Below are 27759 nucleotides of genomic sequence, written 5' to 3'. Positions count from 1 at the left end.
GTCAACAATGATAAAGTTCACATCAGTGTAGTAAAAGTTGTCCGACAGGGAGACACAATTTTCTGCCAGTTTTGAAGAAATTTTTTGCAAGCTAAATTGGGATAATAAAGGACTCGAGATTACCTGGGTCACTTCCAATTTGCAAATTATATCATTCTCTTTGCCAGTGCTCCAGAAGAATTTAAATAAAACATTGAAAAACTGCAGGCTTGAAAGCAGATCTGTTTGAAGATAAATATCAAGGTAACACAGATTAGGTTCGACAAATTCATCAGACCAAAGAAGATCATGGCTAATGGACAAGGAGTGAAAAGGTATGTTTACCTTGAACATGAAATTTCAACAGAAGGAAACATCATGGTGGAAATTGAAAGGCACATAATTTGTATTCCAAACATTTGGAAAGATTAATATAGACCCGGAAACAAATTTATCACTGTCTCAAACAAAAAGTTTTTGATCAGTCTACTCTCTTTGTCCTAACATATGGTTGTTAAACATGGACACTGAATGCCAAAGGTTTACAAAGACAAAGTCACACAAAGAAGTATGGGGCACCAAATTTTGAACATAGCCAAAAGAAACTGAAAACATGTATAGATTCACCAACAAACCAAGGTCTGTGACATCATTGAAAGAACAAAGCAATTAAACCACTCGCATATCAAAAAGAACCAATGCTAGACCAAACGAATATTTTGGAATGGATACTGCTTTACACTAAACACTCAAAAAAAGACCAAAGATATGGTGGATCAATGAAATTGTGAAATTTGCTGGTGTACAATGACAACATAAAGCACAATACCTCAATTGCTGGAAACACTGAGAAGGCCTTCATCTGCAATGAATTGACAGTGGCTGAAGATGATGATGATAACCTCTTATACTATAAACTTGAGGTATGAAGGTTACAGCTTTTTAGCATTTCCAAGTTTTTGGGTCCCCACGTTGTGATTAGACGGAAAATACATAGCCTTCAGTAAAATAGATATGAAATTTTAGCCATGTTTATTTAGTAATTAATTTTTATTGTCAACAATGTGCAGGCATAATGTGTGAAGTAAGCAGAAAAAAGGACAGTTTATTTATGGCACTGATTGGTAAGATTTTCGATAGTTACACTATGCTTTCCTTTACAGAAACTGAAATGCTACATTTGCTAGTTTTTTTTGTCAATGTATGCTAAAAATTAAAGTCACAGAAAGCTTCAGTTTTTGATCATAAGTGCAACAAATTTCCTATGTAATACAATAAACTTATGAGCAGAGGTACTGTGTATCAGTGGCATATCACATGTAGATGGAATGAGCAAGTATGAATGTCTTATTATGGGTAATTTCAATATGCCCCTTATTTGACTGGAGTGATTGGCAAAAATAAAATGAGCCCATTAAATTGTTATGTAACTTTTATTTCATCTTTATTGTAAAAATGACTGAAATAATTATGAATGCAATCCATGTTGCATTTGTACATTTTTATTAGTAATAGCAGTGCAAATGATTCTGAAGAAAGCAAACTTGCATTAAGTTTGCTTTCTTGAATAATAAAAAAAAAAAAAACCCCAGTCTTCCCCATCACCTCTTCATTCCCTCTAATAATTTGTATAGTTATTCCATGAATTTATCCCAAATACCAACTTCCACAACACCATATGGAAGTTTATTCTAACTACCTTCTGGCTGACAGTAAATTTCTGCAAATCTACCCTTCCCCAATATGAATTTATGCCCCCCTCACATGTGGTCTGAACATGAGGATGTCATCAGCATTAAACTTATGCAATCCATTGAAAGCTATAAACATCTCAATCAAATCTCCTTGCAGTTGCCTAGTCTATACAGCAATTTATAGAACTGAAACCTTTCCTAGTGAGCACTTCTTCCCTTACTAATCTTGTTGCTCCTCTCTGCATCCATTCCAACAGGTCCACACCTTAAAATGAGGCCTCTAGATCTGTATGTAGTACTCAAGATATGACCTAACCATTGCCTTGTACAATGGGATACACAATTACCCCCTCCCTTCCTATTTCTCTCCATTTTCCACTACCCACAGTGTGTTACCACACACACACACTTGGTATGTTACTCTGGGATTACTACTGCACATGTACCGAACACAATGAATTTTTGACTGCTAATGAAGAATGCAGTTTTGTGTGATAATGTTGCATACTAAACTGTGTATTTAACTGTGCTGTTATTAATGAAGGTTCTGTTTTATTATTGTCTAGTTTTTAATATGTAATATATTTCTTATTCTCAAAATATTTTAAATTGTTATAGGCCTTAAAGAATGTATTCCAACAAATGTCTGAATTAGAAGCAGATGTACCACGGGTGAAATCTTATGTGAGTGGATTTGCAGCTCGTGCTATAGGTGATGAATTAATGACACTTGGAGACCTTGCTGAGCCGCTTGAGGGGGGTGCTCATTATCCACTTTTTCTTTTATGTCTTCAACATTTACATAAAACTCAAGGACGCAATTGGTTAGACACAATTTTCAGCAATAGCAAAGTGAATCTGCTAGCAATGTTACCAGGTAATATTAATAAACGTGACTGTGTGTGCATGTACTTGTATGGGTTTGTGTGTGCATGTGTGTTCACACATACAGTAGAGTGTCGATAATCCGAACTAAACTAATTGGGACCTGGGGTAGTTCGGATTTTCGAACTTACCAAAAACACTGTTCTGGAAACTAAAAAAAAAAAAAGAAAAGAAAAGATTAACGTTTACAAGCTGATACCCCTTCCAATTGATCATTGCGAGTAGCAGAGATTGACATGCCTAAGCCACTGTGGTCAGACTTAGGGTGTCTCACCCCCCCCACCCCCATCCCAGCCACTCTTTTAAAATCAGAAAATGAGTTCCCAGTTTTAAAACAGCGGCGGGGGGGGCCCTAAATAAGACTAACTATGGCAGACTAGGCATGTCAGTCACTGCTACTCGCAATGATCAATCGGAAGGGGTGTCCACTTATAAATTTTCACCAAAAAAGTTTAGAAATAAAAGTATTTGCTTTAAAACCCTAGGGACTGCCTAATTTTTTGTTAGAATGCAGTGTCTTTCCACACAACAAAAGTCCAGATATGGATTCTCTAAAACTCTGTGAACCACAAATAAATGGTATCTTTGAGGGATGGGTCATTACCTGTTCTCATAGTTTTTATTTTTATTTTTTTGCACCATCTGAATCAAGTTTCAATACAAACTAAAAGTTTTTCCTTGTATTTTTAATGTCTGTTATGGTTGATTTTCAAACCTTTTAAAATTTTGCTAACGTAGACTCTGTAAAAACTCTGTTCAGAATATTTTTAATCTGTACCTCACTTGCACATATCGTGTTAGTTGTAATTTCTGCATACTGTGTTCTTTGTTTTCAATTGACGCTTATCTTTTTTTTTTTTTTTTTTTTACTGCTTTGATTTTACAACCTACAAAAAAATGACAGTGAACAGAAATATCAGATTTTTATAGCCTGTGGATAATATCCTCTGATTTTCGCTTATTAGAATTGCCATTTAATAGAATCAAAATTCAATTCCAAACGTGATCACAATAACCAGCACTTATGGCAATTATTTTATAGCACCAGCATAAAAAAAATAAATAAATGCTGGCTCATTCAGATTATTGACATTCGGATTTTCAATGCTCTACTGTATTAGTGGTGCCACCTGTTATATTTATTAAATGTGGCATTCCAGTTTCCTTCAGGCATCAAACCTGCTAATTTTCTGAAAAATAGTGCAAATTGTTCTTTGAGTTATTGAGGTTGAATAGAGAAATTTGAATCAGTGGTGGTTGTTCTATCTTGAAATATGAAGCACTTCTCAGATGGCCATTTAAAAAAAAAAAAAAAAAATTTTTTTTTTTTTTTTTATGTGCATTCTTTCAACGTGTGAAGGCTGGTTGCCATAGGTGGAAACTAATAAGATGGGGGGGGAGTTAATATATAACATTGGACCGATTCATTTTACAAGATGAGTGGGTATGCCTACATTAAGTATTGTAGGGCTATTAAACTAAAAAGAAGGCAAGGCAAATAGATAAAAACAAAGCTACAGAACTATCAGTGATATTTCACAATACTTTGTTCATATTAACGAACTATAACAGTAGTATTGAGTGGCATCGATTTAATTGTATCTCATATTGTGACTACCTTCACAACGAGTTACTATGACATTGCACTACCTTGAATAAGTAATGCTTCACTAATAGAGAAGACTCTTGTTATGTATTCTTGGCAGATACCATCACCCAGACAGCACCGTTTCAAAGCTTATTTTGGCCTATCATCAGTGGGTGGTTAGGTACTCTGGTGTTGCAGTCATGCCGACCCAGTTATGAAGTATAACTCCACAATATGAGAAATCCTAAATGGTATGTAGTAATAATACTAAGAAAAATAAATGCACTAGGTATAATACACTACGAATTGGAAATTTACTACAGAACTATCAGTGATATTTCCCATTGCTTTGTTCGTAGAAGTCAACTGCAACAGTAGTATGAGTGGCTCTGATTTCATTGTGATAGGCCAATAAGCCTTGAAATGGTGCCAAAGTTGTGGTATTTGCCGAGAATAAGTAACGATAGTCTTCTCCATTGGTGAAGCGTTACTTACTCGAGGTAGTGCAATATCATGATAACTCTTTGTGGTAGTCACAATATGAGATACAATTAAATTGGTGCCACTCATACTACTGTTGTAGTTCACTACTGCGAACAAAGTATTGTGAAATATCACTGATAGTTCTGTAGTGAATTTCCAATTGTTATGCCCATTTACGTTTATTTTTTCTTAATAAAAACAAAGCATGTGCATTTTTCTCACTCCTGAAGTGGCATGCTAGGGATAACAGAAAAGGGAATGTGCAGTCCAGTGATACAGCACTCCATGCAACAAATGAGAAACAATCCAGCTTGTAGTGGTGTTCTAGAACAATAGGTTACAGTGAGTTTATTTAGACATTTTTCCAGTAATTCTCAAACTTGTTGTCACTTGAGTCATTCTGAATGAAAAATGCTATTTAAAACACACCTGAAAAGTAATTCTCATTAGTTTGAATAATGGTATTTCATAATCAGGTGGCCTTCCTTTAAAAGGCTTGCAAAAGATTGGTTGAGAATCACTGATCTAATCACTACAACAAAGGAAACACTGCAGAATTCTTTAAAACTGTCCAGCCTTCATAGAATAGTAATTAGATTACAAGGGTTAACTAACAATTAATACTATGTATTGCATTGGATACACTTAATGCTGGGATTTGTAATGTCTATTCATGTTGGGTTGAAGAGACCCCAATTTTAAAAATTCAGTACTCTACCAATATTTCCAAATATGGAGGATGTGGAAAGGTCAGGGAATGACCACTGCATATCCCCAGAGCAATATGGCCTTAGTTGCTAATGCTCCTAAAAACCAAATAACAACTACCAATATTTATGAAAATTTCTTTGATTTTTATATTATTTTTTTCTTAGTTGATTTCTGGTGGTTAATAATATTATCACAATACTAAACAAGTGTCATTGATCCACTACATTACAGGCATGTTACATTTTTATTGCTTAACTTGATTGAGTTTTTTTTTTTTTTTTCTGTGATTAATAGAAGCAAAAAGTAACTAATTATCTTGTTACCAATTAATTACTAATTGATTAATTAATAATGTATAAAAATAACACTTCACTGCATATACCTCCCAACATAATATTCACTCCATGTTTTGTAACACAGTATGTTATAATCAACAATGCATGAAATGAAACACACATTTCAGGCTCTGTGATTTAGTAAATTAAATATTCATAATATTCATAGTATACTGGCAACACTTTATGTATTGCTTAGAAGTAAAGTTTACTTCTTGTTGAATTTTAATATTTAATAACAATTGAGATATAACATGTATTTAGCATTTCTATTGTGATTAATATAGGAAGCAAATAGTAATAGCTCACTCTTTATATATTTAGTAAACGGATAAAAAAGAGAAATACATCAACTTTCATGCACAAACCAAGAATATTTTGTTTCTGCTTATCTACCTTACTGTCCATTCATTCCTCCAATTAGCAAATCACAATGTACATAACATCCAGTGGCTCATCTACAATATATGGATAATTCGTGTTGATATGTATGGGGAAAAAAAAAAAATAAATAATTAAAAATAAATAATAATAATTACCAGATTTCTGTTTGTCATAATTCAATTAAATTTAGGATGGTTTGGCTCCACAAATATTTCTAAAAGAACCACATATAAAATTTCATAAAAATCTGTCCATTGTGAGTTGAGTTATTACATGTGAATGGATGGATGGACAGACAGACATGGTGAAGATAAATACACCTGCCGACCAGACTAGCCGGGTGGGTAAAGTGCCTGCCTGGCAACCCAAAGGTCACAAGTTCGAATCCCACCTCGGGCTTGGATCAGAGTAAAATGCAAAAACTTTGGGAGGTGCATTATGGCCACAGAAGCCGATGTGCCACCAACTAAATAAATAAAAATAATAAATAAATAAAAATACACTATGTATATATGTTAATGTGCCTAAAAAAATTGTATCGGTAATGGCAATAGTTATTTTTTAAAAAATCACATTTATTTCATATCATTTTTATTTGACACAGTGTTTGGAAGTTTAAAATACAGCCACAAATAGACATTTTCCCTTTAAAATGTGCTGCTATGATCAAATGTCTATCCACGAAAGATGTATACTTGATCTGGCAGATCAAATATACAAAAATCAAATATAATAGTAATAATTCACGAATTAGCATGAATTTATGTATGGGAGGAATGCAGGTATGGAATGTAAGATCTGATTTTGTTATGAAGCCGTGGGCTATGTCATTTATGTTTTCATAGAAGATTATTCAAAAGAATTAAGAACATAAATATGGCATAGTCTATGGCCTGGTGTAAGGTTTACCAATGAGATTTTTAAGAACACCTCTGTTCTAACCATTGGCAGATATAGGAAATGCCGACTGTACAAAGAATCCTTCATTATTGGCTCAACCAACAATATTAACCGAAACGAAGTCATGCAGATAGGCATTAACCATATGCATATTTTCAAAAGCTGATTATTAGAACAGTTATAAAAATAAACCATAATAATACCTCAGAAAAATTTACCCCACCTTCAATGTAATGTTTACTAACAGCTGTGTGTGGCTAATTCACATTCTGTTATGCATATGAGTAATAATGGCTAGATATTAACTAGGAAACATGTAATTTGATTAACAACTCTGTGTAAATAAAGAATTTGCTATAATTTACCAGTTCTGCTGTCTTTATGGTCACAAAGTGTTATGGGAAGTACCATGAAATGTCTGACAATAATCTTGTAATTCTTTAAGAAATTAAAGGCAGATTACACTCCATGCAGGTTGAAGGCTCATTATTGGCTCCTTATTTCACCAATTTCCAGTCATAATTTTGTTAGTTCAAATGAAATATTGGTTTTTGCAAAAAAAAAAAGAAAAAGTTTTTATTCACAGTACATTCTTCTTTTGCATTCAGTATAAGATTGGTACAAAAGTTTTGTCTGAGACTAGTGTTTGTCATTGTGTAACACTACTGTAAGTATAGCAATAAATTTTAAAAAGCAATCTGTTATGATAGCATTCACAGTTTTCCTTGCTAAAATAGTGAGTGCTGTTCATAACGAGACACATCATTCTCTCTTAACTCAATTTAAGAGAGAATGATAATAAAAAAATATATATTTTCTTAAGCACAATGAGGTATATAAAATCTTTTTTTTTTTTTTTTTTTTTTAATTTCTCACATATAATGACAAAGATTGCTGAATTTCATTTTTGTATATTTTTGGTGTTTAATGCTTGTAACCATGCAAAAAAGTGTGACAAAAGCTCTGTCACTGCTGGATCATCAGTAAATTTCTTAACATAGCACTATACTGCTTTTACTACAGTCACTTTAGTTAGTTCCAAAATGACCAGTTTGACATGTTATTGCATTCGAGAGAAAGCTCTACCCAGTGTTGTGGGTAGAGCTTTAAAAATATACATTTGACTACATTTATGGAATTTCATCTTGGTTGTGTGGAATTAAATTTGGTTTTTTGTGTACATACATTAAATTGTTATTTATGGAAGAGATACTGCATGAAGCTGATTTTGGAGCTTTTCTCTTGTTCAGCCAGTTAAAAGATGAAAGTAATGAAGACACTCACTTTAAATTCAGTAGTTCCACTGTACTGAAATTTTTTTTTTTTTTTTTTAATTCCCAGGATACAGATGTTTTGTTAGTATTAGACCATCCCTACATTAAGTAAATGTTTCTCCATTAATGTATCCATTATAATTTATGCAGATTTATGGAATACACACAGCATTGTGTATAATGCTGAATGTATACTAAGTGTGATTTTACATATCAAGGTTCCATCTGCTTGTTACCAGACAGGGTAAAACTTAACAAAAACTTGAATGCTGAAAGAACAGTCATGCCAGAGTTGTGATGGCACTTGGAAGTGTCTGCTTATGCATTCAAATTTGATTAAATTATAATCATCCTCAACCTAACTGCTATAACTTCTTAATATCAGAGATGTTGCATATGAGGATTTTCAAAATTAATTCATTTTTAATGTCACTAACCACTGACTCAAAACTGCATATATAACTTTATTTACAATAAAACATTCTATAAAGTAAAATAAAATAAAAATGTATATGATGATAATATAAAATCACTGATTAAAAATTTAAAATTTAAAGGTTGAAATCACTTATACAATAGTTTTTGACAGCAACTGCCTTCATCAGCTGAGATGGTTAAGAGTTATCCACAATATATATATATATATATATATATATATATATATATACACACACACACCTACATATATCCCAGCAGATCTGGACGTCCACTACGACACATAAGCACTACTAACTTCCCATACATTGGAACCGGAAACGGCTCGGGAACGCATCATTCTAAATCGCTCATCCCTCCCTAAAATGAGGGACTCAAAAAGCGATGAATGCAGCAGTCCTTATTCTATTAATACTATAGCATCTGGATGAACATATCCATAAGCTCTCTAGCCACTTCTGGTTCCAGAAACCACTAGCTCTGTTAAAAACCAATGCTCCTTTGGCTGAAATATCATGCCCCATTTCCCAAACATGTTTGGCTATAGCTGAGCTTCCATAATCAGCTGTCTTGATGGTTCTATTGTGTTCACCTAGGCCAGTGGTGTCCAACCTTTTCCCGTACAGGGCCATATTCAAAGTTAGATTTGTTTCACAGGCTGCACAGAGTGATTCAAGAAAAAAATTGTCTCATTTTCTATATCTTGTTACTCAGTAAAGGAAGTTTCTATTTTTCATGTTACCATTTTTTCTTTTCAAGCTAGATATAAAACAATGAAAATTCCCAGCACTTTTATGTGCAACAAATCTATGTCAGTGATTTATTTTTTAGATTTTATTAAAATTATAAAAATGACTTACTTTTTTTTTTTTTTTTAATACTTTACTTTTGTTTCTCCACATTTGAAATACTCCACTTTTGCTTTTAAATGCTCATTTTAGAAAATTTACAACCTGAAAAAATCACTGCTTTTCAATACTAGGGTGAATAAATGAATATAATGATAAACCTAAAATTGAAATATTCAAAAATTTTATTAAGTACAATACGCAATAAAATTTACTAGACAAAACTTAACATTTAATGAGATGATTGAGGCTGGATATTTATGAATAATTGTTCAAAATTTGGTTGCAAATTTTTGATGCCAATCTCAATACATAATGAAGATTATGTCCTGATGTTTTTTTTTTTTTTTTTTTTTTTTTTTTTTTTTTGGTAGTTGTTGCCGCATAGGCTTCTGTGGCCATAATGCACCTCCCAAAGTTTTTGCAGTACTTCGATCCAAGCCCAAGGCAGGAATCGAACCCGCGACCTTTGGGTTGCCAGGCAGGCACTTTACCCACCCGGCTAGCCCGGTTGGCATGTCCTGATGTATTTCTCGATGGAGCTCCAGTTCCTGATGGTATTTCTCCACTTGTTCTCAAAACCTGCACTCCTGAACTTACTCTTGTTCTATGCCACCTTTATTCACTTTTTGGTGTCTTTTGACGTTTCCTTGTTCACCTGTATACGCATTGAACACGGTTTGGATTGTGTGCGGGTAGCTTTGAAAAGAGATATACTTTGAAAGATAGGACAGTGTTGAGTTGTGAAGATCTTTGTTAAGGAATTAGTTTGTGTATGCTAGTACCACTATGTTGTTTAGAAATATTATGTATCAGCAGGTCCGTGGAGTGGCCATGGGTTCACCCATTAGTATGGTTATAGCCAACCTGGCTATGGAGGAGTTTGAGGGTAGGATGTTGGTGAGCACTCTTCCACCCCTGGTTTGGGTGTGGAAGATATATGTCAATGACACTTTTACAATAATACAGAGGGGTCAGGTTAATGAAGTACTCAGGTGGCTGAATGACTGCTTACCTCAGAGGCGGAGGGGGACCCTTCCTTTCCTTGATGTGTATGTGTACACAGTAGGCCATGTTTGAGAACTAAGGTTCCTCCTCTGAGGAGAGAGAGATGACCAGATTAGACTGGGTTACGGCTGACCTCAAGATGTGTGGCTACCCCCAGAGCATTATTGATGGTTGTCAAAAGGATATGAGTAGTGGGCATAGGGATGTTTTTATGCCTAGAGCTACCGCATACATTCCCTATTATCCGGATAGCTCGGAACTCATTGCACGTATTTTACACTTGTGTCAGATGCGCTGTGTGCAGCTTCCATCGGAGATTCACACAGTGATGTCCATGGTTAAAGATTACATTGATACCAGTGATGCTAGCGTGGTCATATATGAGATTGAATGCCCAGAATGTAGGGCGTGTTATGTGGGAGAAACAAAGCATAGATTGTGAGATTGCCTAGGTAAACGTGCTTGGGAAACGGCATGATATTTCAGCCAAAGGAGCGTTGGTTATCGATAGAGCTAGTGTTTTCCGGAACAGGAAGTGACTAGAGAGCTTATGGATATGTTTGTCCAGGCACTATAGAATTAATATGGATAAGGGCTGCTGCATTCATCTGCTTTTTGAGTCCCTCATTTTAGGGAGGACGAGCGATTTAGAATAATGCATACTCGAGCCTTTTCCGGTTCCAGTGTATGGGAAGTTAGTAATGCTCATGTGTCATTAGTGGACGTCGCGGACCTGCTGGGATATATATATTGTGGATAACCTGTAACCATCTCAGCTGATGACGGCAGCTGTTGCTGCCAAAAGCTATTGTATAGTGGTTTTGATTGATTTCAACCTTTAAATTTAAAATTTAAAAAAAAAAAAAATTTTAATCAGTGATTTATTATTATCTTAATATACACATTTATTTTATTTTACTTTATTTTGGCTTGCTTTAATTATAGTATAATGCAGTTTTGAAGGTTTTATTTTATTTTATAATATATTTTATTGTAAATAAAGCTATATATGCAGTTTTGAATCAGTGGTTAGCGACATTAAAAATGAATTATTAAATTCCTGACTCCAGAGGCCTCTTTAACGAATTTTCAAAATTCCATTAACATTCACTAACCATACATAATCTAAGACTCGTGGGACTTTAAGAGTATTCAAACTTCCTACATCATGGTAATAATGGGGGGACTTTAATATATTAGCAAAGCCAGGCTGTTAGTCTTCCTTCAGTATGTATTACCATTTTATTTGAAGGAGTACCCAAAAAAGGCCCATCCAGCTTCAGGAAGAGTAGGAAAGTTTTATTCTTAAGTTTGACTTTATTATTATTATTGCAATAGTGAAACAAGTGCAAGTTATACATCTAGTATATGTTTTATTTTGTTATATTGGATTCTGCACTTCTCAAAAAATGTGTTAATAGAGTTAAAAATGATTGATCCTTCGTCTTTTCTCTTACTTTTGCTAACATACTGGGTCACAATTTATTATTTCCTTTATAAACTAAAATAAAGTTCAGTAAATAATTGTATTTAATTTTAAAATACCCATTACATAGAACATTGATTTCAATCTAAGAATTGCTTTATTTTTTATAGAAAAACTGTTTTTATATGACAAGTTATATTTGGAAAATATATTTGGAAAATATAACTTGTGTCAAATTTGATAGGTACTTTGTAAACTGTATGATATCATATGTAATAGGTAGAATAAATTTTTAATGCTTTCTTTGTGTTCCCCTTTCTACTAAGAAGCTTTTTTAGGTTTCTTCATGAAGAACTAGTATGGAACATCTTGAGTAAAATGGTTTCGCCTTTTGTTTAGTTTTTATAGATGTGTGTATTGAGCACACTACTTTGCCCTTTACATTTAATTTAGAACTAATTTATATGTATTCAGGACTGCATATAGATATTAGATATATCAATTTATATTACAGAAATGGATAGAACAAAGGAAAGGCTAGCTGACATCTTAGAAGATCGTGGTCTTAGTTTCCTATATCCACTGCTACGTATCCAAGCTGATTTGTGGAAACAAATTCAGACAGATCCAAGTCCTAATACATTATATAGGTGGATCAAGGAAAATGTAGATCCATCTCAGCATATTGTTCCTGGATTTGTCAGTGCACTTGTGGCTTGGTGAGTTTGCCTAAATTAATTATTTTAGACTTATACTGAAACACAAAATGTGTCTGAATTGTGATCTATTTTTGTTTTACTGTCTTGTATTTGCATGTAAATATATATTTTTTGTATTTGAAAGAAGCTGTCTTCTTGTATTTGCATGAGTTCACCACTAGTTCATCCCCTCCCCATTTTTGGTATCCTGACCCAGAATTAAGGCTTGGGCAAAATAACATCCCAGTTGTAGCAGAATTCAAATTCCTTGGACTTATTTTCGACAAAAAGCTGACATTTTTACAACATATTCGTAAGCTGAGGACAAGATGTGTCAAAGGGCTTAACATCCTTCGTGCCCTTTCGTCAACCCCATGGGGCACAGATCGTGCTACCCTTCTTCGTCTCTACCGGGCACTTGTCCGTTCCAAACTCGACTATGGGTCTCAGGTCTATGGTTCTGCTAGAGACAGTGCACTTCGGTGGTTAGATCCAATCCACCATCAAGCCATCCGGACAGCCACTGGAGCATTTCGCACATCTCCTGTCCAAAGCCTTTACGTTGAAGCAAATGAACCATCTCTGTCTCTTCGACGTAAGCAGTTGTCCTTACAGTACGCCTTCAAATTAAAATCCCTGCCCGATCATCCCACGTGGCCATTTGTTTTTGAGGCCGCGCTGGGAAAACCTCTACAACACCCGTCGGACTGCCAACAAACCTTTTGGTATTCGCATTCAAGGGCTGCTGAATGAACTAAACTTGACGGTAGACAACGTTGCCCAGTCACCAAGGCAATTCTTTCCACCCTGGCATGCTTATTTTCCAAATTGCGACTTCTCCCTTAAGATCTGGGAGAAGGCTACTACACCGCCATCTGTCTACCAGCAACTCTTTGCATTACATCGACAGCAGTATTCTGACTTTCTGCCAATCTATACAGATGGCTCAAAGTTAGAATGTCATGTGGGATCTGCTGTTGTGTTCCCTCACAAAACATTATCCTATAAGATCCCACAAGAAACTAGCATTTATACTGCAGAGTTGCATGCAATACAATCAGCCCTAGATCACATTAAAAATCGCGACTACCAGAGGTATGTGATTTATTGTGCTTCATTGAGCGTATTACAGGCTCTAGTATCGGTGAGGTATAACCCTCATCCGATCCTCTCCAGGATCCGGAAGATTCTTTTTTCTCTTGTGGAATTCGAATTTGATATTCGCTTTTGCTGGATCCCAAGCCACATTGGGATCTGGGGAAATGAATTAGCTGATACCGCTGCCAAATCAGCCATTTCCCTGGATAATCATTGCCTGTCAGTCCCCTATACAGACTACAGGCAAATAATACGTTCTAAATTACTCTCCCAATGGCAAGATTCTTGGCACGGACAGGCCACAAATAAATTACATCGCATTAAGCCTCTAATTGCGCAATGGCAGTCCAGTCTACGCAGGGTCCGAAGAGAGGAAGTTGTTCTTGCTCGGCTCCGCATAGGTCATAGTCATCTAACCCATTCCTACTTGCTGAGGGCGGATGACCCACCTATGTGCGAGATATGTAATGTTATTTTAACCGTTAGTCATATATTAATAGAATGTCCTGATTTTATAGAAGCGCGACGCTTGTATTTTACCGCTTTTAATAATGTGACTGAGCCATTTACACTCAGTCAGATTATAGGTGACAGAGACAATGTCTGACGTTTTTAACTTTTTACAGTCTATTAATTTTTATACAAGAATCTAAGGTTTACACTTTTTATACTTTTACTATTCATCTTTTGACAATAATTTATTACTTGACGTGGTAGCTTTGGCTACCAAAATTGTTTAGTAGCGTTTTAAAATTTGACTTGGCGCATTATGGCCTTAGCTGCTAATGCGCCATAAAAAACCAAATCAAATCAAAATCAAACCCCATTTTTGGTACCTACAGAACAATAAATAATAAATATTTCAACAAACACAATCTACATGCTAAATTTGTTTTTTCTTCTAGAGCTTTTTCCTCATTTCATAAAATCCAAATATTTTTGTAGACTTATATTAAATTTAGAAAATCAGATTTACAGTATTTATCCACCTGCTGTTCACAGTTTGTATTCTGAGCTGAATATCACAGAAATGTTGTTGGAATACACTTTGTGGATTCTGTAATTACAAATTCTGATGACTACTGCATCTATTGCTCATTATTACATTAGAATGATCTGTAACTGAATTGTTTTGTCTGAAGGCTTTTTTCATGTGGTCCCTTTTGGTACCCATGATGTTGTGCATGTGTTGTGTTAAAAAACATGCATCTCATGCAGTCTCACAATAACTTCTTTGAATTCAGGGAAGACATTCTTCCATGAAATTGCAGAAGATAATGCTGTTTTGAAAATGTTTGTGCAGGGTATCAGTCATTTTTTCCAGTGCAAACTAGTATATCGTATTGCAGAGGACCTTCAGTATTGGCAAAAAGTGTTGGTGAGTAGTCTGGAGTGCTGATTTCTCCCTTTCTCTCCTTGTTGAAAAATAGTTGTTAGGACAAATATCCTTGAAAAGCTGCGTTACATGATTACTTTAGATTCGTAGAGTTTTCCTTTCTCCTACCAAATAATGCACGCACACATCATGAATAACAGTAGAGTTATCTTTATTTCGGAATACTGCATAACCTCTTCTTTTTATATATTTTTGACTTTTAATGTGTCTTGCATTTTTATGTAACAAGATTAAATTAAAGTTTGTGATATTAATGAACAAAATTGAATCTCTCAGGAAATTAATAGATACCTTTAGACTGTACTAAAAGTGAGAGCCCAGCAAGTTGTGCATCTACCAGTTGAACTGACCCTAAAATCGAATAATCAGGCAGCCGACCGGGCTAGCCAGATGGGTAAAGTGCCTGCCTGCCAACCCAAAGGTCACGGGTTTGATTTCCGACTCGGGCTAGAATCAGAGTAAGTGCAAAAACTTTGGGAGGTGCATTATGGCCAAAGAAGCCAATGTGCCAACAACTAACTAACATCATCAGGCACCAAATGCTCTGCCTCAAGATGAGGTCATTTTATCTGGATACTCAGTTCTAAGGGAAACTGAGCATTTCTGTTTAAAAAAAAAAGCAGATTGAACATAACTAGAGTATGTTTGCCTGGTACAGAAATTATAGCTATTACAAACCAATTGTTAGTTCTTAAGGGAGTACAAGTTATATATGGGATATTAATTATTTAGTCCCAAAATTAAAAGGTCATGCTGCAGAAATGCCATGAGCCAGTTCAAAATATCAATTTAACAGCTTATTTTTATACTCACACAATTTGATTTGTTATGATACTAGATTTTATTCTACAGTCTTGAGTGCATTCTGCTTAGAAACGTCATGAACAGTAATGAAATGAACGTCAAGTTATTGACATGAAATAAATTTTATCTACCATCTGGGCTCCACTTTGTTTCGTAAATATGCACAGCCACACAACTTCCATTTTTGTAGCTTGGTCATATCATCCACTGGCAATGTTTCACAAGCCACACAATTCTGTTCTGTTTGCAGCATAAAATTAAGTAAACTTGTGCTAATTTAATGCAAACATTTCCAAATTATACCGTAATAACTTCTTTTTCAGAAGTCTGGAATGAAATAAGATAAATATCTTGTTGAATATCTGCATTTCCTATCTGGTGAGGATATCCATCCCAACCAGACAGGAAATGCAGCTTAAATTTTTAAAAAGAAAAGAAAACACCAAACCCTTTGAGATTGTGTGTTTCTTTGCAGGTTTAGCGTTTCCAAAAATGAAAAACTGTGGTAGATAGAAGAAAATTTTGGAAAGCCAGAGAGATGTATCTTCTTGATTGGAAAGGAAAAGAATAGTAAAGGAATTTGGCCACTGATCCCTCATCTTTTCAAGGGGAAGCTAAAAGGCATTCTATTGAGTGAAAGACAAATGTAGTATTTTGATAACCCATTTAACTCAGAAGAGTCGAAATTTGAATGGATCTAGACCCTGATACTGTGCATCCTGTAAGAAAGCACAGCCCTGGCCTGCAGAGCACTCAGAGCTATGAAAAATAAAATAGCAAATGCTTGAACAGAACAAATATTCAGAGATTGCGCATCTATTGAAAATAAAATACAGGGGGAATCCCCGGTATCAGAGTCCCCGCAGTTACAAGGATTTGAAAATTAAAGAATTAAAGAAAGCCTTTGAGAAAATTAACCAAGCACTGAATATTTTTATGCAAAGTTAGACTACTTCTACAATACAATTTTATCTGAAAAAATACGGCAAAAAAAAAAAAAAAAAAAAAAATCCTGGATTCATTCTTTATTTGAAAAACTTAAAAAATAGTGTAACTTCAATTAACTTTACTTAACCTTAAATTGTTCAACATATAATAAATACAGTAATACCCCGAAGTTACGCGATAGGTGGGTCCGATGAGAATCACTTAAGTCGAATTTGCATAAGTCGGGGTACAACTTTGCATATAAATACATAATTTTTTTTTAATTGGGACCAAGGACTAACAAAAACACTAGTATAGAAGAAAAATATTTAATAAATTTGCAGTTATTTATACATATTAATGCAAAATATGTATTAAAAAATAAATGAGTTATGTAAAAAAGTTATTTCGATGTCGATGGCTTCATAAAATCTAACAAATTCGTCTGACAACACAGCGCCTTTTTTTTTTCGTGCAGAATTTCTTCGTAGCAAGCTAATAATTTTTTTATTCCTTGCTTTGTAGCTATAACATATTCTTCATTGGAGTCTGTGTTCTAAAATTTTTAAGCCCTTTTCAATTGAGCTGAGACCTTCTGTCAAACTTCCAATTGTCATGTGCTTTTCTGGTGGAACTGGGTCTGAAGTGTCGGATACTTCAGTGACATTTTGCTCATGCATCTCTATGAGCTCATTCATTGTCAGCTCCTGACTATGTGAATCCAACAGCTCATTGACATCATCACCATTGACTTCCAAATCTAATTGTCTGGCAAGATTAACAACTTCTATCACATGAGCGACATGATCAGTTACTGGCATTGTTTTCATCTCATTTTTTTAAAAAAAAATGGACAAAGTTTCTTCCAGACACCATTCAATGTTTTTTTGTGAATTTCATCCCAAGATTCTTCAATGATTCTTACAGGCTCTAAAACATTGAATTGTTTCCAAAAGTCTTTAACAGATATCTCACTATTTTGTCTCATAGTTTCATTTAGACGTGCAAACGAACACCTCATGTAGTAAGCCTTGAATGTTTTGATGACTCGCTGGTCCATCGGTTGAAGCAATCTGGTTGTGTTTGTAGGCAAAAACACAACTTTCACACGTGGGTCAAAATTAATTAGGGTGGCAGGAGGGTGACCGGGTGCATTGTCAATAAGAAGCATCACTTTAAATGGAATCTGTTTAGACTTGCAATAACGTTCGACTTCGGGTATGAAGTGGTGACCAAACCAGTCCTCAAAAACGGAAGCTGTCACTCAAGCTTTGATTTGACTTCCAAATCACTGGTAAGCTAATTTTAGATATACACCAAACGAAAAAATCAAGAACCGCCTAACTCCGAGTTCGCGTAAGTCGGGGTATTATTATTGTATCTAACAAAATAATTGTCTCATTTTTCATTTCCTTCAATCCATTTTTTACTATATACAAATACATAATACACATTGCGAATATTTGGCCCCTGTTTTATGTAGATTCATTTTAAATGGAATTTTCTGGAACCAATTATCCTCAAATAACGAGGACCCCTTGTGTTTGACATTTCAAACTTAGAAAGGATACCCCAAAATTGAGGAATATAAATAATAAAAGTAAAAATAAAATGAATTTTGAAGAAAGGAAACAAGAAATAAATTTAAGAAATGTTCAAAATAACGGTGGAATAAAAGCAAAAGTGTATAAATCACAAATTTTGAAATAGTGAAGGTGCATGCATATGCCAACAAAAATATATACAGCCTTGAGTAGACTGAAAAAATGGCTATATTAAACTAGAAAATGTCTGAGGAAAGGGTAACAGCCGAAGAGTGTAAAACATGCTAAATTGAACAAATTAACTAAAACATGGAGTGTTAACTCCATATGGATGAAACTATTGAATTTAATTTGATAATGTCTAAAAGTAAGGAGAGTAGGGATGTTAGAAGTGCAGAGCAGTTTAGGTAGAGGGGAGATTGAAGAGTTTTAATTAATCGAAGAGGCAAGCACAGAAGGGTTTAAAACTGTGAACTAATACATAATAGCCCTTTTTCAGAGGTCAGGAATGAAATAAGATGAATATTCTTGTTACTACTGACTGTACAGTTAATGTAACCAAAAAGTTTAAAAAAGAACAAAACCAGCGAAACAGTTTCTTTGCTGGTTTCTAAAAATGAAAAACTGTAGTAGCTAGAAAATAGAATTTCAGAGGTGAAAACACTCAAAAGCCGGTGAGATGATGTGTCTGTCTCCTTGATTGGCAAAAACTTTCACAAATAAAAATGAAGACTGAAATAAAATTTTAGAGAGAATAAATTGAAAAGATGGGACATTGGCAGCTGAGTTCCTTTTCTATTTTTTTCAAGTATTTTCACTTATTTTTCTTCATTAGATGGCTTTTATATTATTGAATTTATTCTCTTTAAATTTTCATTTCAGTTTGTGGGGCAAAATCTAATTTCATCTCTAAAACAGCTGATGTTTAATGATTTGTGAAATAGTTTTTGCTACTATATATATGATATTCTTTTTTCTGCAGCTATTACTTATTTACTTACCATAATTTCCCCCACCCCATTTTTCTTACTCTTTCTTATCCCCTTCCTTTTCATATAATCTGTGTAGTTGTGTGTGCGTGTATATATATATATATATATATATATATATATATAATTACGAATAATAACAATAAAAATAAATAGAGAAGCTGTATGGTATGTGTGGGGGAAGAAGATTTAGATGGATTAGAATTGCGATAATATGAATTATGGATCAGGGACACTGCAAGCGCAAAGGTACCCTACAACCATAATGTATACATAAATTATTTTTATGTGTAGAATATAGTAAGTATACATATAAATATCGAATTTAACTAATGCTACTAATGAAAATATGGTGTACCCTGGGAGCAATATATGTGTTGAACAAAGAGTGGAAGAAAGGAAAAGAAATTAAGTGTAATGATATAAAATGAAAAGAACCAAAAAGCAAATTTTGAAAAAAACAACGACCAAGGTAGAAATAGCATTGCAGTATCTTTCATAATTTTTGTGTCTTCTTCAGAGGTCGTCCACCAAAATTATGAAAAGGACAGCAATACTCTTACTTCTGTTTCTGACATGTTCTGTATGTCAAAGAACACGTGCAAGAAACCACGTGGTAAAATCTAAAAAGAATTTTGAATACAAATTTTGAATAAATAATTAAAATCAAGTTATGCAAAACTATTATGTGTTACTAAAGTATTACATACAGAACATGGATGACCTTACAGAAGTAAGTAGACCGCTATGAAAGTGAAATAGGCGAAGACAAAGGAATAGGAGTGACCGAATGACAAGGACTTACCGCTACTGGTGGTGTTGACAGAAAAGACTGTGCCGGAGGCTAACCTGTGTATATATGCGTAGATACACTTGTCCGACGTGAAGACAAGTGTAGAAGAGCGGGGACGGGTGTTTTTACGTTGGAGATATGCTCGGACTATCAGCCGTTCGGATGTACCAGCCGTATGCAGATTTCTACCCTCAAGACACTGAAACAGGATTCGTCCATCGTCATCCTACCAGCGGACAAAGGCCGTCGTACAGTTGTAATGAACCAGCTTTTACGAGACACTTCCGTCTACAAACCCTTAGCCGTTAACCCCAACAGAGCTTTGGAACGATGGGAGTCAGAGGTGAATATCCTCATCAACAGCTGGCTGAAACAAGAAAAAATCACACAGTCAACCCGTAATCGCCTCCGGGTGTCAGATCCCACGGTTTTACAGCCTGCCGAAGGTGCACAAAGAAGACACACCACTAAGACCAATTGTATCCTGCTGTGGATCACCGACTGACGAGCTGTCCAAGTTTGTCTCGAGACTTCTTTCTCCTCTAGTTGGCAAGACCACCTACACCGTCTCCAACAGTGTTGAGTTCATAGAAAGGATCCACTCTATATCCGTCTCACAGGATCAAGTCATGGCTTTGTTCGATGTAATATCACTATTTACCTCCATCCCAGTGGAACATGCCGTCTCTTGTGCAAAACAACTCTTGGACAACGATGAAACCCTTAGCGACAGAACTAGGCTGACGCCTGGTGACATTTCCGCCGCCCTCGGACTGTGCTTAACAGGGGGTGCAATCATGTTTAACGACTCAATCTACCAGCAGATACATGGCACAGCCATGGGTTCCCCTGTCAGCTCTGTCACAGCAAACATCGTGATGGAGGAGTTAGAGGGACGTGCGTTTACACACGCGCCAGGTCACATCGCCTTTTGGTGTCGCTATGTAGACGATGTGTTCATTGTCATCCCTAGAGACTCAGGTCAACGACTCCTAACCCACCTCAACTCACTATCGCCCTTCATAAAGTTTACGATTGAGCTGGAGTCGAACAACTCTATACCATACCTAGATACACTTGTCCGGCGCGAAGACACATGCTTGAAGACGACAGTTTATCGCAAACCTATGTGTGCTGGCCAATTTACCAACTTCCGGTCAGCACACACGCGGGGCCACCTCCTCTCCACTGCCCGAACCTTGCTAACTCGCGCCTGGACACACTCCAGCTTCGCAGATGAGAGACGCATAGAGATCACCAGAGTCAAAGTAGACCTTACGAAGTGTGGCTATCCCATCGACGTCCTTGACAGGTGTGATCTACAGGCACGCGACAACGTGACGACCAACAGCAATGCCAACAGTGACGAGTCATCCACGAGGGCATTTATCCCATACTACCCCAACCTGTCACAACAGATCGGTAGAATCCTAAAATCATATGGGATAAAATGCATCCAACTCCCAGGCAAGAAACTGCGTTCTCTTATCTCCAACGTAAAAACACCCGTCCCCACTCTTCTACAGAGCGGTTTGGTCTATCGCATCTCTTGCTGTGACTGCACCAGCTGCTACTTTGGAGAGACTGGACGTCGACTCGAGAAACGTCTCTCAGAACATAAAAGGGCGATCCGTTTGGCAGATGTAGAACACTCAGCTATCGCCGAGCATGTCTGGACAACCCGCCACGACATCGACCCACACCGCGATGTCGTGGTTGTGGACAGGTCCCACCATTACCTAAAGCGCACCTGGTTGGAATCGTTAAATATAAAATGCTCGGATGCCTCTTTGAACAGGAACAGTGGTTGCCAAGTTAACCCCATCACAGAGGTAGTAATTCTATCCATAGACAAACGCTGGCCACGTCACCACCATATGTCACAGCCACAAACATCAACAAACAATTAACCACGCGCCTCATGCACCATCCTGGCAGTGCACATCTCTATTCCAACTGCCATTCATGTATTCAATCTGAAGAAGGCTGCCTCCCAGCCGAAAGCTTATTAATTTGTAATTATGTTTAGTTTGCTCTTAGAAACAAAATAAATTTTCGTGATGAATCCAGAGCGCGTAGGCCTTTTTTACTAAATAGATAGTTCTAGGAGACATTGTAGAGTATAATAGAATTGGTTCCTACCCATAGAGTAAATATAGGTACGACTTTTTCATTGAGTGTAAGCTATATATAGCTTACTCCGTGGGCAGTGCCTACTATGTATATATATACATGTCCAACAAAAACTACCTATGCCAACAGTAACTTCAACGAAATACACCTACATATTCTGTGCTATATAAGTGCGGCTCAAGATTTTATCCATAATAAGATCTGGGTTAAGGTTATTGTGCCGTTTGTTAATAGGTATCGTGCAATAATATGGTGTGGGAATCCGTTTTTATGTTAACTTAGATCTGAAATCTATAAGCGTATCTATAATGTAGTCTCCCTTGTTACATATGCATGTTCTTCTGATACCTTGTGCGACTATTATATTTCTATGAATCCGTTTGGAGATGTTAGAGTTCCATTTGGTGAGGTCTGTGGAATTAAATTGAAATTCTTTACGTTTGTCATACAGTTTGTTGTGTATAGTATTATTAACTATATGTATGTCTAAGTCTAGGAAGGTAGCTGATTTAGAACTGTTTATTAAAATTAAATTTGGTATATTTATTATATTTAGTTTATTGATTATGCATTTTACATACTTTGGATATATATATTTTTTTTTTTTTTTTTTTAGCCTGATTAAATTTGTTACAAATGAAACCACATTGGCTGAAGGTTTAGATCGAACTAATGCTCCAGATAAAGTTATATTAGACCAAGAAAAGGATCTTCTTGATAAATTTAAGGTAAGAGAAGTTGCATGATTTTTAAAATAATTTTATATTACTTATTAAACCATGCAATATTTTATACATCTGTTTAAATTATAGATCTTAGATTAGATTAAATTTGTATATATGAACTATGCTACTATAAAGTGGTCTAACTCAGGTTTTTTCTGTTTTAAAGTAGAAAAATTTCTTAACATTGTATTAAGAATTCTTTATACGTAGAATTTGCAACATTAGAAATTATGAATAGAGAAAGTGACTCTCTCTCTCTCTCATTAGGAAGAGATCTCGAAATGACATGATGGGGCCATTGTCAAAGAGCTGACTCCATTCTTGTCGTGTGTACATCATATCCAAGAATTTCATTACTTCATACAGCGTGTATTCCCCCCCCCCCCCACACACACACACAATACACCCTTTCTTACTACTGAATACATCATGATTTGTCAAATTAATAGAACAAGATAATCTGTGAAAAGATCTAAACCTCTCAAATACTTTCTCATTTATTTCACAAATGTATGTGGTCTCATTTCCACTCTGTTGCAGTGATATCCATTTCCACTTATGGTTTCTCAAACCTCATGTACTTATTCTGACAGAATTCCAGTTATCAGTTGATTCAACCACTACCCATCTGAGTTGTCCAAATTATTTGTTATATGATTCCTTTCTCTTTAAAGGCGGTGATTTTGCATATGTTCACTCTGATATTCCCTGTCGCAGATTTAGTAATTTGGAATCTCCTCTTTTCGACTTTCTCTGGCCTAAAATCATCTGTTGCCTCTCTCCCAATTCCACTAATCATTTGGAGCTCTTTGAAATTTGACTTTCACCAGTCCAACTTTCCTAACAGTGAAATAATTTTCCTTGGTGATTTTAATGTTCATAACTTCAGCTGGCTTCTGTTTCTAGTCACATGGACCCAGCTGATCGAGATGCTGAAGATTTTACAATTACTGATGACTTTGGACAGATTGTTCATTTACCTCCAGAATACTAGACAATCCTAACCACACAGCCAACACACTTTATCTTTTTCTCACAAACAACTCTTTAAAGTTCACGATCAAAGTGAATGGTCCCCTAGGTACCTCAGATCAAAACTTCGCAATCTCTCCCACCCAGTTTTCGTCTCATTGCACATATTTTTTATGAAAACCCCAACACGAAAGGTATCAAAACCTATCGTACTTAGTACCGTGCATGGGTTGAAGGAGAAGTATGGGGGGAGGGGGTACCGGAAACTTTGCTCTAGAGACTAAACATGGGTTTCACCACTTCAAGCCTCCAATAAGCAAAGTGGTGGTATTTCTCCGGTTGATGAAAGTCATCTACCACATACTCTTTCTAGTATAATGGGTAACTCAATTAACCACCAACTCGTAAACTATCTAATCTAGAAACCGTCCATTGAGTATGGATTCCATTAGTGTCAATTCACTGATAATGTTCTGACTTATGTTACCCATATATGGATAAATTCAATGCAAAAGTTGTGTCAAATTCAACCAGTCCTTTATGCCGGCCATGACAAAGGCTTTTGATCATGGTTGGCATAGAGGTCTTCTAAATAATCTTCCATCTTATGGTTTGGCAACTATTTTGTAATTGGATATCCAGTTTTCTCTCTGACTGCTCGCTGCAATAATGGTAGATAGCTATCTGTCTTGTAACTTCATTAATTCTGGTGTTCCTTGAGGATTTGTTTTTTTTTTTTCTCTCACTCTTTTTCTCTTGTATATTAATGACCTTCTTCCATAAACCAGAAATCCTATACTGATGATAGCACTGAATTTCACCTTCCAGTTGGAGAAACCTTTCCTCCCACAAACAACTTCAACTTCTTGAATATCCACTACCAATTTCTTAAATGCTGATTTCCAGGCAGCTCCCCAGTGGGGCAAAGATAACCTAGTTGATTTCGATCCTTCCAAAACTCAGTCCTCTTATATTGGAAAAGGATTCTTCTGCTTCTATGCTTATCTTCGATGATATTCTGATTTCTAGACAAGATCACATATCTCTATTGCAGATTACTCCGACCTCTAATCTCTCTCTCTCTCTCTCTCTCTCTCTCTCTCTCGGCATAAGCACATTACAAATATTGCTTCCTCTGCATCGAAAAAACTGGGTTTTCTCGTTTGCGCTCGGCCTTACTTTTCTTACAAACAGCTGCTCATTCTTTACAAATTGCAAATCTGCCCTACCACAGAATATTGTTCCCACATCTGGAGTGGTGCTCCCAAAATCTTGCTGAGGCTTCTAGATTCCATTCAAAAGAGGGCAGTTAGGTTAATTAATGACTCATCTCTAACAGTCTCTCCACTCTCTGTCTCGTAGACATTTTCTACTATATGCCTTTTCTATAAATACTTCCATGGGCACTCTTCTTCTCTGAATTGGCTTCTGTAATTCCCCCCCCCCCTCTCTTTCTCTTCCAAAGCACGAACACGTGCCTCAACCAGTCAACATCCCTTTTATTGTCCAAATTCAAACTCAGAACCAACTTTCTTCTTCCTCATTTATTCATTCAACTTCCGTTTTCTTGAACAACCTTCTTTTATAAGTATTTCCTGAAAGATACAGTGTACAGATATTCAAGTTTAATGTCAATAAGTATCTTCTTTCATTTTTTCAACCTTCAACCCATGCACAGCACTATAGGTTCTAATACTTGTTGTGCTTGGGGTTCTCATAAAAAAAAAAATAATAAATAATAATAATAATAGAACAGTATGCTATGCTCTGGTTTGTAGTTCCTTAATAAAATGTGAGGAGTACCAAATGTCCAAAGTCTTCCATTTTTTTTTTTTTTTTTTGTAACTACTTTTTTATTTAAAAAAGAGACATTGGGAATAGATAGAATATGAAGTTCCTGTTATGTGTGCTGACTAAATAGCAAATAAAAATGTTAATAAATGAAGCGTGTGTGTGTGTAAAGTTTATATTTATAAGCTTTATGCTTTTATATTCTTCAGTCTATATTCGATAAGTAGCATTTGGAAAGGAGTATTCCTTCATCAGCTTTAGAAGAATGGCATAGCATACAATCACAGTGGAGTCCTGCTCGTCACACTAAGACATTAGATGTTCATGTGATTAGCTTCTGGCTCCTTTGTAAATTGGATAAAGGGTGACAGAGAATTAAGATAGTGGAGACACAACACCTCCAACCCCTAGGATATGAATGCAGAAATATCACTGTATCTCTGCCAGAATAACAAGCATTGGCAGGTTCAAGAATGTGTTGTTTTCAAGATCCTTCATAACGATGTTAACTATGGAGGAATTAACAGGTCACCAAGAAATTCCTTGAATCTGCCGATACAAGTAATTGCTGAACATTATTGCACAACCAGTTAAACATACACTTAAGGCATCATGTATGCCACAGAAAGCAAGGTTCTAGCATGGAATTCCTATGTGATAATTGCCTAGCAGGATCAATTATTTGCTGAATTTAAATGGATGTAAAAGAGGTGAACATCGCACTCTCAAATATATAAAAACTTCTTGATAATTTGCAATAAATGGAAACTACTAGCTACAGTGAAATAGAATTTCCCAAGATTTACAAGAAAGGGTAACAACATTATGCTTGGAAAGGTCATATATTGGGGTGCTAGAAAAAGCGACAATGGGATACCTAGTTTCTGCACCTTAGGAAGGCCACTAAACTGAGGAAGCTGCCACCCTAACACATGAAATCTCCAACACAAAGCCTTGGAAATCTTTCTTAGAAACTAGAATTTGCTAATTCGTTTACTGTAGACTTCAGTTTCTCTAACACTTGAGAGGGTCCTGAAGAACTTCATATACTTACTGGTTCTGAAGTGAGTCTAAGGCTTTCTGCTTTTATATGATCCCATGATCCCATTTTTTCAACACAACAGTACATTTACCCTTATCAGTGGGCATCGTGGCAATATCTTCTTCTTTATATATGGAAATTAGCCTCATGTTGAATGTGATTCGAGTGGCTACAGATAAACATGCTGCAGGATGAATGGTTTCTTTAAAACATTTTTCCATAGAATGTATTATTTCATGCCTAGCTTTCAACTCTGTTGGTTAAAATAGATTTAAAAATTGTGTTATCGAATATTAATCATCCGTAGTAATTACTTTCCTGAAAATATCTGCCAACTGCAGATTTTCGAATGGCAACGTTAAGGACCCGTGGAGAAGGTGGTGTTAAGATTCTCATATTGCAAGGTAGTGTTATAGAAAAAAAAGTGTGTGTGTATCCTGTACACATGAAAGATGTTTTATGTGAAAACATCTTTGAACATCTAATCATATACTACTATATAGTATATGAGGGATTTCCCATATACTATGAGGGATTTCCAAAAATTAAGGTAGCACATTTTTTTCCCCTTAATAAAGGTGAAAGGGAATGAGATGAAATGCGGTGGACAGATAGACCCGTTAATAACATTCAAAAAGAACTTCAGTGCAGTGTTGTGGTACTGTCGCCTCACAGCAGATCCAGTTGCAAAGTGGCGGCTACCATGCAACTGTGGTCCAAAACAGGTGCTCGTGAAGTTATTTGCTTTTTGCAAGCAAAAGGGTCTTCACCATGTAACATTCACTGTGTGAACTGGTTATGTGTATGGCAAAAAGGTGATGACAAAGAAGCAAGTGTGGTTTTGGTGCAACAGATAAACATGCACCTTATTTATAACGATTTATAACGGGCCATGTT

General features: G+C 35.7%; 1 protein-coding gene across 1 annotated transcript in view; it reads left to right on the top strand.

Moving 5' to 3' along the window:
- NAT1 (N-acetyltransferase 1) overlaps positions 1 to 27759 on the top strand; it is a 321119-nt gene that overhangs the window by 231761 nt on the left and 61599 nt on the right. The window contains exons 14-16 of the mRNA XM_090388830.1: positions 2292 to 2550; positions 12465 to 12669; positions 22949 to 23060. Coding sequence (XP_090244956.1) covers positions 2292 to 2550; positions 12465 to 12669; positions 22949 to 23060 — 576 coding nt within the window. The remainder of the gene's footprint in view (positions 1 to 2291; positions 2551 to 12464; positions 12670 to 22948; positions 23061 to 27759) is intronic.

The sequence above is a fragment of the Mastigoproctus giganteus genome, chromosome 14, assembly GCF_048544385.1.
Source record: "Mastigoproctus giganteus isolate SK-2022 chromosome 14, ASM4854438v1, whole genome shotgun sequence".
Lineage (NCBI taxonomy): Eukaryota > Metazoa > Arthropoda > Arachnida > Uropygi > Thelyphonidae > Mastigoproctus > Mastigoproctus giganteus.
This window is presented reverse-complemented; position numbering and strand designations above follow the sequence as displayed.